We start from the raw sequence: 14,515 nt of genomic DNA on the forward strand, positions 1-14,515 counted from the left end.
GGTACACGGTGTGCACACACCTACACGCTGCCTTTCAGAGACGGAAGGAAATTGCTGCTAGAAATTGTGAAAAATCTGGTGATGCAAACTTTGACTCTCTCTTGAGACTGAAGGCATTTCTTTTTGTCATCTTTTTCCTTTTGGAAGGTGATGAATGACAGCTGTGTCTCTCTGATCTGTAGGACTGGCTTTCTGACTGGTGCAAGTAACAGCTTTTGATGCTGTAATAATTTCAAAATAATCCCTCTTTAGAAAGCGTGTTGTGTTCATGAATAAATCTTTACTTATTTTTGTAGTTTTGTATTTTTCTCCCTTGAAGTAGCTGAATGTAGCATTTTATTTTCTTTTGCTATTTCAGTTGATTTCTCTTAATAAAAATAATCCTCATGGTTAATAATTAGATGTCTCCTTGACACTTTACCATGTCCTCTGGGAGCTAGAGCCATCAGGTGGACTCCACCTGATACCACTGGAGTATAACCACAAGTAAAATGATGTTCCATCGCAGAAAAACACCTAACTTCTTAACCAGAGTTTTTGCTATCTTTTACCATGTGGCATGAATTAGAAGTGTTAGTCTGCAGTTTGGAAATAGAGTAATAAAATCTTACTCATCCTTATCAATATACTGATTTTCATATGATGAGGCTTGGCCGTCATTCTAGTAGTCATGTCACAGCCTTTTGGTTGAAACTGTTTGGACATGGGAAGTCTCGTAGTGTGCGTTTGTGCAGCTCTCCACTCCTTTCACTGCAGAACTGACTTGTTTGAGTCATGTTAAGTACTGTAGCAACAAAAAATATGTAACATTAGGCTAGAAGCCAGTAAATGAGAGATGATAGATCTAAGGTATTCCGATGATATGATTCTAACTTCAAACAGCAGCCATGTTCTAACTGTGTAAAAATGTTAGAAACATGGGAGAAAAAGAGAAACCTAAAAATTAAGTAGGAATATGAAGTAATTACTGAGGTTTAAGTTGTACCAAAACCATAATATGTACACAAAATACAAAATAGCACATTTCTTTTATGTATAACTTCCAGACATTCCACAGTGATTTTCATTTAAGGTGCCATGTACTTCTTGTATTGCCTTCTCTTCAGTATTTGCCTTTTTTTTTTTAAGTGTTTGAGAACTGAATCATCAGAGCATACAAAAAATATCTTTTTCTACTCGAAATATGTGAGATCTGTAGAAGTAGGAAAGTCTTTCTTTTCTGCAGGAAACTTTCTGTGGTGATGGCCTGCTAGCAGTAGTGCATGATGCAGCTAGTGGCATATTTGTTGCATACACACGTACAAAAACGAAGGTCAGTTTTGTGATTTTTACGTCAGCTGTATTTTTTGTCTTTCAGTTGGAGGTTGGTTTGTTTGTTTGTTTTTGTAAGTGTATTGCAGTGACATATATTGTGTGCACTGGACAACTCTGTTATTGAGGGCTGGCACCTCTTCAGTTGTCTGGTGTTTTGGCTCAAAGGTGCAAGGTCTTTGAGTATTCTTCCCTGTTTACTTTTTGTTCCCAAAAGGGTACCTGATGTAAAGAATAATCATTTTGCAGTCTGAAAAGATTTCTATTCTGTTGGCTATAAGTGCTTCAGCTTTTTGTCTTAGAAGAGTAATGTTATGGCCCGTCAAGCCACAGGATCTGTATGCTGCAGAGCTTGTGCATGTCTAAGGATACATTTAATTAAACCAGCATTAGCGCATCTATACAGACTTATTAAAACACTTAGTTTGTCTCAATAATATTGATTAAATAGCAGTAGTTTGTTTAATCTAAGTGTATTTTTGCTATTACTACATTACTTCCAAGTAATCAGGGTAATAGTCATCATCAGTGAAATATCACGTTAGTTATGAAGTAATGCCATAAGAATTGATTTAGACTTGGCAGGAGAGGAAGGCTTTCTGTCATATAGTGCCAAAGCTCGATTTGGATTATTAGGATGAGAGTTTTAAACATAATTTCTGTTTGTATAAACAGGGTGTGTTTTATAGGCTTATAGGTTATTCCATACTCTAAGTATCCATTATATCAAGGAACACCTCAGACAGTTAATTATGCAAAACATCATGTAAGTAATTACACAGTATTATTTTGCATTTAACAGTTTTATTGATTTGCCAGTTGCTCACTTACAGTATTTAGAGCTATAAACAAGAGATGCTCACCCTCAGTTGAAATAGGTCCAAGGAAATGAGCTAAAGATAAATGACACTAGTATGCATTGTTGCATCAGATGTAATCCTTAAATGTAGAAGCTGTCAACAGTGATAATTTGCAACACATTGGGGTATCTCAGGATCATTTCCTTCTTGTTAACAAAGTTTATCAACCAGGAAGCATAGGGAATCAACGTGAAATAGAAGGGGAAGCAATATTTATGTACTGGAGGGGAGGGAGGGGAGGTTAAAATAATTCCCCCTCATTTTGAAGAGTCTGCAGTAGTTGCAAATCAGTCACTTGAAAATTTTGCTTTTTAAAAACGGCACAGAAAACAAACTAAGTGCAGCCTCTCAGATTAGGTGCAAATATGAAGGGCCTCAGATAATGGCTTGTTTTGTTAAACTAAAAATGACCACGCAGTAGTGTAGTCTTCCACTGCCTTGCGTGTAGGAAGTGCTTTAGCAGAGCTCGGTAGATTGCATACAGGGCAATAATAGCTGTTTGGGAAGCTGGATCCTCTGTCAGCAGTCATCAGCTAACTCAGGCCACTGCTGGTAACAACATGATGGCTTCAAGCGTTGCTGCTTCTGTTCTGGCTGCTAGTGGCTATGACAGCTGCTCTGGAAGAAGTCATTGGCTTGCTTTGCTTTCACTTACCAAGGTGAAGTGGCAAAGGTTTAAAGAAAACAAAGTAGAAATTACAAAAAAACAATGAAATATTCAACATTTGGTTAAAAAAAGAAAAAACCAACCAACCAACCAAACAAAAAAACCCAGCACAGCCGTTCTGTTTTGCACAGGGTACTCTTTGCTACATGGTTGTACCCATGTGTTCATTAATAAAGACCTAATGCGTAATAACAGTTTTATTTGTGCATGCATGGGACAAGATTAGCAATTCTTCGCAATTGATGATCTCATCCACTAGGTTAACCAAGCAGGCCTTAAGATATTTCTTATTAAAAGAAGAAATCCTTTCTTTTCCTTCCCCCCAACTAAGCCAGTGCACCTTAATGCAATGATGATATGTTGGACCCAGCAGTTGTCAAAGCATCGTATTACTGTGATGCCATAATGACACCCTGTCTCTGTAAAGTAGTCATGTTTTCTCAAATCACACGTTGCACCGTTGATTTCTGACATGACACTTCATTCAGTCACTTTCCTTTTCTTCGGCATCTCCATTCTCTGACAATAGCAGCTGGTGCCCATTTTCCTACTAAGTGATTCACATTTTGCCACTTTACTAGAGTGCAATTAGCTGAAGCAGAAAGAAATGCTCCATGTAAAGCAGCTCAGCTGAAATTGTTACTCAGCTCTTTAACAGAACCCAGTGAAAGTCTTGAGGTATTGTTATGGGCATCGGTGCAAGAGGAAACATTTTTATTTCTTTCCACACAACTGTTTTTTCCCCTCTTACATTCAGAGGAGCAGAGCTATGGGAAATCACTGGAACATGCTGCACTGTTTTCTGTCTACGGATTTTGATATAGGCTTGTGAAATGATACTGAAAGTAAGCACAGGATTTGAGAGGAAATGTGGTTCTTACGGTCAAAGCAAGGAGCTGACTTCTATTCCTGACTCTGCTACAGACTTACTGTGTCACCTACTCCAAGACACTCTTTCACGCGTGGGTTTTCATAGTTAAAGTATGAGGATAACAAGTTAAGACCTTTTTTGTTGACATCCATGTGAGTTAGAGGAATGTATCCGGAGGAAAATCAGATGGATTGCACTGTTAGCGTAAAAAGTACCTAGGTGTGCATAATAACACCTGCGTTGCTGATGCTCCCACGTAGTAGCTGTCATTAAAAGTGTCAACTGATAACAACCTATTCTGACATTTATGGAAATAGGGTGATTCTCTCTTCAAGAAAAGAAAAACTTAATGTGCAGGTAAAAGTGGACTTCTGTGTTGATCCGTAATAAAGGTGCTCACTCTAATTATTGTGACTAATTATTACTGTCACTGAAACCACCAGCACAGCTTTGATGTAGCAGCGAATGATGCTGTAAGAAGAGCTTTTCCTACTTGCAAAGCAAGCGTGAAATGTGTTCAGGGATTGTGAAGTATTGGCATGTTCTTTTGACCTCCTTTAGGTATTGGTAATAAGGGAGATGAGGGAAAAGTAACTTTCTGAACCAATTTCATGAATGGATGGAATATAAAAAGCTCCCAGTGGCTCGAATGGGAAGGCTTTCTTTTTTTAAGGCTATATACTGTAATCAGATGCAGTTAATTTTTGCACTCTACTTGTATATTGATACTGATTTAGCCAGTGTCAGCACTGTCAATATCATTAGTAATGTGGCAGGTAGATGGAAATATGAATGTGATTGCATTAATACATTCTTAATATATTCAACCTTTCATAAGCACGTGGCATTCCAATTTATTCGCTATTGTTTAAGACCATTTGAAAGCAGGAGTTGCATTTTGAAGTGCTCTGTCATTGTACCTTTCTGCCAGCAGCGAATGGCTTCAGATTTGACTTAAAGAAGTTGTGAAGTAAATTCATCAGAAATGTGAAGAGTCATGCTATACAGTGCGTATTACTTGAGGCTTGCAGCACCCTATGTAGTTTCTCTTGTCTGCGAGCATGGAAATGCTTCTAGAGCCAGTTAGTTACTTTCCCTATAGTTACTGAAAGGAAAGTTTACCCGAGAGCTACCAGTTGTTAGAAAACTTACCTGAAAACAGCCCACCACAAATGGAGCTGCCATTTATTTGACTTAAAATCTGGTAAAGAAAAAAAACAACCCCACCAAGGCTTTAAAATAAATACTGTACATTTTTATATGACACATGTTATTTCTATTCATAAACCTTAACTAAATTTAGATTTTTATTAATCCAATGTGACCTAAAAATTTTGCATTAACAGCACAATGTGGAATTGGGCTTATTCTCTTTGAATGCAGATAAAGCCATCATCTTGAAAATAGCTCTTTCTGACAAAAAGGTGTTCTTTTGAAATAAAGTATTATTCACTACATTCCTCTTAGAGTTAATGTGAATTTTAGTGCCTCTAATTTTAGATTGAAGTGAGGTCTAGAATAAAACCCACGGGCTGACAATTGAATTTATAGATAGTTGTGAATATTTCAGGCTTGAATAATAGAGCTGTAGAATTTCAGACACGGAGAGGAAGAGAGAATTAAGCTCCAACTGTAGTTTTAGAGTATAATGCAATGGTGTCTAGGAATTCTTCAGTGTAACGAGCTAAGTAGTAATTAGGAGGGAACTGAGGGAGGGATTTTACAGAGATCTAGCTTAGGCATTATTCCAAATGTTCAGCATGATAATTTGATGGTGGTCCCACCTGCCATCCGTATAAGATGGCTCTTGAATTACTTTCGTTCAGATGTGGTACAGTAATGAAGGAGTGAAAGCAGTAGGTGTCTGTTCCCCACCCACAGCTAGTACCCAGCCTTGTCCCTGCTTCACCTTCTTCGGGGAATTGGGAAAGTTTTCGTTCTCAGAGTCAGACACTGTTGTTTTTGCTTTTCTTTGGAATGGTTAATGTTTTAACTGCATTTGTGCTTTGCCAGTGTGCACCAGTCCAGTCTGTACTGTTTAAGCTGTAGCCAAAGGCAGCCCTATCTTGGTTAGTACCAGAAACTGCTACTTCAGAAGCATCAGCAGACTGGCTTTAGCCTAAGCAACACTGGTGATCAGATTTTAATGCCTGTAGAACTACGATTATATTTTGCTTCTGACCGCTTGGAGTGGGAGATACCCACTTTTGCACTGGCTAAAACAGCATGCATTTGGACAACTAATTAATTGCAAATGGTTTTTCTGGGAAGGGAAGGGTGACATTCGAGCTCATTATTGCACAAATTAGAAAAAAATAATCAGCAGTGAGTCTTAGACAAGAACGTGACATCAAGCTGGTTATGGCAGACTGTAGGCAGTGACTCCTATTTTGCTGTATTTTGAGACTTTATATGTGGAGTCAGCAGCAGCGAGATGAAAAGAAGACCAAGTACCTGTTTAGTCGATAGAAGGACCTTAGTGTTAGTGTATAGAAAAATAATATAAAAAATAAGTTGGTAGAATGTGAAAGTTAATTGCTATTTTTAATCATAGCTGTATAAAATTCAGTGTCAAAGGAAGGGAGAGAGAGAGACAGAGAGACACCATGTTTTAGTACCCTAATAACTTCTAACTCTAGTCTAAGATCATAATGTATGTGAGAGCGGTCCAGTAATTATAAGGTAATAAGTGGAGTGGTGGTGTAAGTGCTCTAAATTAAAAGGAATTCACAGAGCTGCTGTAAGTCAGTGCCGACCCGCTTTCTTTCAAACGTTGACTTGAGAAAAGTGCTTAGCCCAGAGTGCAAGTAGAGAGACAAGAGAGAGCTATCTATTAATTACGGCACTCATTAACAGTGACGGCTACAAGGCAGCAGATGCAGAAGAAAAGGCATACGCTACTGCAGGCTGGCAAGGGGATTTCCCCCCCTCCAGTTCTTGAGGAAAGAACAACACAAGCAGGTGGTCCAATGTAATAAGATATTTTCACGGCTTTAACCTTCCCATTACCTTGGTTTGTTTGCTGACACCAGATAGCTTGCTCCTTCCCCCTCCCCAAATAAGTACTGATTTTAAGTTTGGAGGGTAATATTTCTGCACATCAGTCTGGCTGTTTTCCAAATTCACGTGTCGTTTGTTCTCAATAGAATTTTACAGTAAAAATCACAATTGAGAGGTCCTAAATAAGATCCATGGGCACTGATTTTAGGGTAAACCTCACCCTAAGCAGATATTTTTAATGAAGGATCAGGCTTCAGTCTCTGTTACCCTCATTGGAAAGGAAGCCAACTCTCTGGATTTATGTCTGTTTTCCATTGGTGAATTTGATTCCAGATCATGAAGTAGAAATTGATTTTTTTTAAAAACAAACAAACAAACAAACAAAAACAGAAAAAGGTGAAAAAGTGAAGACGAACTCAAAAATTACTTTAGAAAGTTAAGTCACTCAAATTGTCTAGACTCATACATTTGCTTTGAAAACACGAATCTGTAGCTCCAGGTGGGTGGCCTTATGGGGTAGTTGCTTTTCTGCTAAAAATGTTTCTAGAGAAATGCTCATAACTGTCATCTGTACTTTGGCAGCTTCTGAGAGTACTGTCAGGAAAATGGGTAGGCCATTTGCTACTGTGTTCTTCATTTTCTACAGCTGTGATTATGAGATAGTATCTGATTCGGAGCTTTCTAATTATTTTTGTCCCTTGTTCTCCCTAAAATATTTTTCAAAATAATAAAAATCTTGAGGATGGAATAGACAAAGGAGATATTTTTTTTTCTCACCTGTAGAAAGCGTTAATTTGTCAGATCGAATGTTATATGGTTTTATTTCAGATGCTTAATTCTGAAAACATGAGAACTGAGAAGTAAGACAGAATCTCACCTTCTGAAAGACAAAACTTCTGTCTAAAACTTCCTCTAATATATTTTTTTTAATCCAAGAAAGGAACACGTAAAATGTCAGATCCTATAGAGCTGCAGATATATGGGATAGTGGCGTAGTTATTACTGGTTAGTCTGAGGATAATGGCTAGAAAGTAATTGCAGCCAGAGCTGATGAATCATTTCACTTAGATTTTGTGAAAATGGAGTCCAGCCTTAATTATTTGTTAGAGTTCCCAGTTGATGTGCTACGCCGTTACTAAATAGCTGTATCTATAATAAAGAAACATTAATAAAGAAAAAAAAGGACTGCTGGAGACTTGCTCTTCAATCCTGTGATCAGATCAATAGATGATGGATATGTGTTTTAGTCAAGTGTTTTGACAAATATTAATTACAGAGCAGAACATTTATGTGATCAAACTTGGAAATATTTGTTCCTGATAATGATGGAATTTACAAAAGGAAAGTACGGATGGAAAAAGGAAGACGTTTAGTAGCCAAGTCATCTAATAGGATTTTTAAAAATGTTTTGACTCGCTAGATGACAAATTCAGAATTTAGAGTTGATGGGAAGTTGACACGTACCGTAGGGAGCAGGTGGAGGGGACAACAGACAGATTTGGTCTCTTTAAAGTTTTTGTTTACTGCCTGTCTGGAGCTTTGACAAAGCTCTGTCATGCCCTTATGCTGATTACCTTCGTGTAGAACAAGAGGTATTGACTAATGAATGAATGATGTGCAGTCCCTAACCCTTCCAGAGCAGCCTTAAAGAGCACTGCCTTTAATACACAGATTCTTCTTTCTCTCTCTCTCCACTATAGGCTTCTCTGCAGAATGTCAAGCAAAGATCGACACATTGATTCTAGCTGTTCGTCGTACATCAAGACGGAACCGTCGAGCCCTGCCTCTCTGACGGACAGCATCAACCACCACAGCCCCGGTGGCTCCTCAGACGCCAGCGGGAGCTACAGTTCCACCATGAATGGACATCAGAACGGGCTGGACTCACCTCCCCTCTACCCTTCGGCCACAGGGCTTGGGGGCAATGGGCCGGTCAGGAAACGGTATGACGACTGCTCCAGTACCATCGCTGAAGATTCGCAGACCAAGTGTGAATATATGCTGAACTCGATGCCCAAAAGACTCTGTTTGGTGTGTGGTGACATTGCATCAGGGTACCACTATGGAGTGGCTTCCTGCGAGGCCTGCAAGGCTTTCTTCAAGAGGACAATTCAAGGTTGGTCATTCTTGAAACTTCTTTTCTTTATTTTGCTCAAAGTGAAATAGTGCAATCCTTGACTAAATCCTGTTAGGACTTCAGACTATACCTTTTCATTCTTCTTAGTGTTTGGTCCTACAGATATCACTTGTGAGAAAGCCCCTTTGGGCTTCTTTGGGAGTTCTGTCTGTCATGTTAAGCCCACTGCCACGTTTATTTTGATTATGAAAAACAGAAAAACACTGGACCCATCTGGTGCATGTTCAGATTTGTTTTCTGTATGAGTTTCTTGTGGATTCCCATAAATGATTGTTGCGAAGAAAACTGATTCTTTTCTGAAGGTTGTCATGGATGCCTCTTAAACACACCTTGTGGCTGGCACACAGGAATCGTGCTTGCGTTCTGCTCCTAGTTACACCACTACCATACTTAAATTGTTACAGAAATTCAGTTTATTTTTGTTAAAGCACCAGTGCGTTTAAAATTGGAACAAAATGCAATGGTGTAGTGCTTTGTGCATATCAGTGTATTAATAACTGGTCTTTCACCCATCTGATACACAGTGGCCTTAAACAGGTTCAACAAATATCTGTAAGATGTTTCTTATGTTCTGAGGAGAGTAAGTTGGCAGCTTTTGGTCTCTACCCAGTACTTTGTACTAATCTGCTCTTGATACCTGTTACAAATACACCACATATTTTGGCATAAATTAGTACGAATGGGATAATTTGCACAACCACTTGTTCTAGCTTCAGAATCATGGAGACAAAATAAGCATCTACTTTGATTTAAATGTCATCCTTTCAAGTAAAATTGAAGGTGCTTTATTTAAAGAGCATGAGGCCAAGCTTGGCCTGTACAGGAGTATAGTGTCACGTTAAATTAAATTCAAACTTCAGAGACTAAAATTAGGTTGCTAAGTCCAAATTTAAGCTGCTCAATAAAATCTGCTTGATTTTCATAGATGTTGAGCACCTGGAATTCTCAGGAAAGACAATGCAATCTGGTGGTATACTTTTCTTTTTAAAAATGAGTTACGATAAGGAGCATAAAATTAGTTTCAGTTTGTAATTTCGTATAACCCAAAATTTGAAACATTTGGTCAAGGTTTCTTAAATATAGTACTTCCATATTTAATGTAAAATTAATAAGGAAAAATAATGAATATTATTTTAATTTATACATTGCTGAGGCAATGGCCATTTTATTCTCCTCTCATCCGTTTGACTACTAGGGCCATTATGATGGCCATATGGCTACCAAAAAGAAACAGTAGTCTTCAGTTCTTCTAATGGAGCTGAGTGTTACAATGTTTGCAACCAGTAAACGAACATACCTGTGAAGATTCCTAGTGGCCTGGGTTCATATGTAAAATGAATGCATATGCAGAAACAGTATGCTCATTTCAAGTCTTTGTTTTGCAAAAAGTAAAAAAAAAGAGGTAGGTGATTTCACTCGACCTTCAAGAACATTTTCAGAAAAACTCAAAAAATGTTTCCACTGAAGCAATTTGTATTTTGTGGTTGCTAAACTTCAAGCACCAACTTCAGCTAGCAACTGTTTTTATAAATGGTATTTAATTGCTACGTAGTAGCTGTCCTACAGAACCACATTGATTTAGTTGTATTTTGAGCGTGAAAAAATGCCACAGAAATGTTAACTGATTAAAGTGTTGACTTCTGGCAGTAATAGGTAGCCTGCAATTTTACACCGCACCATAGACAGCAAGTTTCTGGGCATGGAAGCACAAGACAGGGATGTCATTCTCCAGATTAGCAACCTGGACGTGGCCACACAGCTCAAGTTAGAACTAGCAGCTGTGCAAAAAGTCTCAGTACAGTTAGAGCACTAGCTGCATCAGCAGGTTACAGTGCTGTGAAGACAAAAAAAAAATGCAGTAAGGCAAAACCAAGCATCGAATGGAAAAGCAGTAATGAAGAAACTAAGAACAGGAAGTATGTTACCATCATAGTGTCACGGCAGCATGCTGACTAAACTGCACAACTACTAAGAGTTTTCAGATACCATCCAAAATAATGGAAGCTATTTACTTTGATAAATCAAACAATGGATTGTGGTAGGTGACAAGAAGTATATAAGAAGGTACTCTTCACATTTTGAATGGGCAAATTCTACCTTTAAGCTTGCATGAAGAATAATTCCCCTGAGGTTTTTTTTTTTTTTCCCCTCTAAATGATAGAATTTAGTCCTAATGTTCCTAGAGGTCGTTCTTCCCTGTACCATTTCACTTCCTGATTCATATCATATTCTTTCTCTGCTTGTTTTTAAAATAAGTTGATTACTGCATAACTGCAAATAAGAAAACAGGAAAACAGAAAAAACCCAAGAAATGTATAAATACAGAATAGTAAACCAGACTAACTGAAGAGTCAAATATTGTAACTGTGCATATGTCTTAGCTCAAAGAATTGCTTTTTTTAGATGCTAATAATTTAATTGTGATGGGTACTTCATTATAGATTCAGTGAAAAAGAACGTTTGACTTCTCAAAACTTTCTTGTGTATAATTCATGAGTTACTAAATTAGCTCAGACTTTGTATGACCCAAGTGCTACTCCTGTTGAAGTCATGGGCAAAACTGCCCTGACTTCAGTGAGAGCAAGGCTGAGCTGGTAAAGTTAGATTATGAAGCACATCTTGTGTTCACGTCAGGCGTGGTGTCCTTTCCACTAAGTCAATGGGAGTCTTTCCATTCTTTCCATTTCAGAGGAGTCTTTTGAAATCTCAGTAGCTGAAAGCCCCAGGCAGCTGTTCAGAGAGCCAGCACAGTATCTGTACACCACCAGCACCTTACGTAAGACAGAAATGAAGTGCATCACAGAATACCTAGTGGCCCCTTACACGGGGCGAATTTCGCTCTAATGTAGAGTGTACACCTGTTTTTAAGGGTAATGGAGATTATCTTTCCCTTTCAGATGACAGCAGTTTAGTCTAAAAAAAAGTCTGTTCCTGGTTGACAGATTTCTTCTCCTCTTCTTCCTGCCCCTTGCAATCCCTGCTAATTTTCTTAAAAGAAAAGAAATGGAGTGAACTGTCTTGAATTATAAGAAGGAGTAATTTTGTCTTTTTTAAATATATATTTTTAACATAGCACAGAAATGTGTTTGGAGCTGTGGTAAAGAATGCATGGATTATGACAAAAATCAATAATATTAGAAGAAATGAGAAACGAGAAATTACCTGGCTAAAAAAATTAAACAAAACCCACCAAAAAAAACAGCTCAATATATAAAATCGGTGTCGTCTTAGGTCCTGGTAGAATCTAATGACGTTCTGCCCTCTTTTGTGACATATAAGGGATGGGAGAACTGGATGTTCTCTCTGCTTAGCCTAGTACTCACTCAGCTGCAGCTCTCAGTTTGCGTCTGGGATAATTTACATGGTGGCTGATTGCAAATGTCTCAGAGAAACACACACACAGCCAAATCTCCCCGAAATTGGCTTAACATCAGGGATAGTAGAAAATAGCAACGTCTAAAAATAGTTACAGGTCCATTGATTTTTAGAGTCTCTCTACAGTTTTTGCTGTGCACTGTATTATCTTGAAAACTCCAAGCTTTCATTAAAAGAAAGAGGAAAAAAAAAAGAATTTTCAGTTGTCAGCTGGGTGCAAAGTCTTGTGTTCAGCACAGAGGTCTTGTACTTACCAGATATTTTGTAGTGAATATTTAGTGTAAATACATTTCTCATCATTTTTATTTGCTCAGTTATCATAAAGACTAGTAAGTACACATTTTACATTAATAATAGGTAATTATTCAGTGCCTGTAACTTAAACATTTCTGCAAGTGGATTGAAATGGTGTTCTTGCTTTCAGTAGAAGGATGATAGGACTTACAGATTCAAAGACAGTTTACTATTTTGTTTTATTTTAGCCTTCATTTCTCTAAAATAACGGTCTGCATCTAGACAACTTTCCTCCTCCCTCCTTCCAAATCTTCAGGACTGTCGTCTTTGGACTCTTTAAACTAGCATGAAAAGGAAGTGAAGTGAAAAGCCTAGGTATTGTTGCAAAGTAAGCAACAGCTTACTTACTATTTCCTTGGACAGTGTTTGAATTTTTCCCACAAAAGCTAAAATATTTTGCATTCAATAGTCCTTGTAGTTCTTGGGCTTTGTTTTTTTTTTCTTTTGTTTATATGTTTATTTTTTAAGGAAAAACTGTTGGATGAACAGTATTGAGACAGCAATCTTCTGTTTATACGCAGGGTGAGTAAAGCAATAAGTAGTAAGAAGCCCTGCAATCATACCCTCACTGTCTCGTATAAGAGCTTTATCCCTGAGAGTTGTTGCCTGTCCGTGTCTCCTAACACAAACAAGAAATATTCCATCCTGGGAATACTGTTGTCTTTTTGGTCATTACATGAACTAGACCAAGTCTGCCATCTCATTTTATGATGATCACCTAAACGCCTTCAGCTCTGCAGTTCTGGAGTAATGTAATTCCTATGGTCTTCAAAGTCTGCTCAAAGTAGGAGCTAGATTAAACTGCTTTGTACTTTATTCACCTTTTTGGTTACTCAAAGTTGGTTTTAATCCCTTTAGTGTTCAGGTTTTTCAGCTCTCTCTAGTGTTTACCCATTACTGATCCGACTCGATCTGTAAATGCACAAACACTTTACAGTAAATATATATATATTTTTTTTAATCAGGGAAGTTAGAACTAGCTATGTAAATTCAGATTCGTTGACATTTAAAGTGGGCAACATGAAGTTGATTCGAAGTTGCACATGACCAAAGTGGCTTCCAAAGGTTAATTTGCATCTCTCAAAGCTGACTCCTATAGTACGGCACATTGTTTTTGTGGAGGAAATGAAAGCAAATTAAGTAAGATTTTATGGCTTTTCAGCATCTTTACTGGTAGCGAAGATTATAGTTTTTTATAGAAAGACAGGGTGGAGGCTTGCATCTTGGTGCAATAGTCTTTGGACCTTGGCTCTGATGCAAAGATGGCAGCCCTCCAGTGAACCTAACACTAAATGTCACCTGAATCCATCATTACCTGATGAAATCATTCACCTTCCTTATATAAGTGAAAGTCTGTGCATCAGCATTTCTTTCAAAGAATACTTTAAGCAAGCAATGATAGGTATCTTCCCTTTTCCTCTGATTTCTCTGTGCCTGTGGGCCAACCAAACTAGTGAGCAAGTATTTTTAATTCCTTCCAGCACATCTTTTAATCCTGTCATAATGTCATTGTGTAACTATGGCAGCCAAACAAGATGAGACAATAAAATATAAACATGCTGAAATCTGAGAACCAGCCCACTTATAAAGCTCTGTCTAGTTTGAAACTAGAGATATGTGAATTCTCAGCTAGCAAGTGATTTATTTTAATGTTTCTATAACTTTTTTAATGACTCTTTTTTACTGCTGTGAAAGTCATTTGGTTTGCAACTTTACAGACTGAGATGTTCTGTGTGCTCATAAACAAACAATGACAATTTTCCATGCTGCCTTGGTAGGATGTATCAAAATTGACCTAGATAAAATACCAGTAGGGACAAAATGTAGATGGTTCAGTCTTTCTGACTTGGACAACTCTTCAGTGACTCCCAGGCGGCAGGGGATCAGCTCTATTTGTGTCTTCAAAGTGTTGATTCTCTCTTAAGATGACCTAAATGCCCTTCATTTCTGTTGAAGATAAAGAAGTTGACTACAGTGGGAATAAGAGGTAGTTGGGCCCT

The 14,515-nt window shown here is 37.9% G+C and overlaps 1 protein-coding gene across 19 annotated transcripts in view; it reads left to right on the forward strand.

The window, feature by feature from the left end:
* The window catches only part of ESRRG (estrogen related receptor gamma), a 389,904-nt gene that overhangs the window by 252,042 nt on the left and 123,347 nt on the right, over positions 1 to 14,515 (forward strand). For all 19 annotated transcript variants that reach the window (XM_068400512.1, XM_068400562.1, XM_068400553.1 and 16 more), the window contains one exon: positions 8,410 to 8,825. In XM_068400512.1, coding sequence (XP_068256613.1) covers positions 8,410 to 8,825 — 416 coding nt within the window. The remainder of the gene's footprint in view (positions 1 to 8,409; positions 8,826 to 14,515) is intronic.

Source organism: Nyctibius grandis, chromosome 1 (genome assembly GCF_013368605.1).
Source record: "Nyctibius grandis isolate bNycGra1 chromosome 1, bNycGra1.pri, whole genome shotgun sequence".
In the NCBI taxonomy this organism is placed as follows: Eukaryota; Metazoa; Chordata; class Aves; order Nyctibiiformes; family Nyctibiidae; genus Nyctibius; species Nyctibius grandis.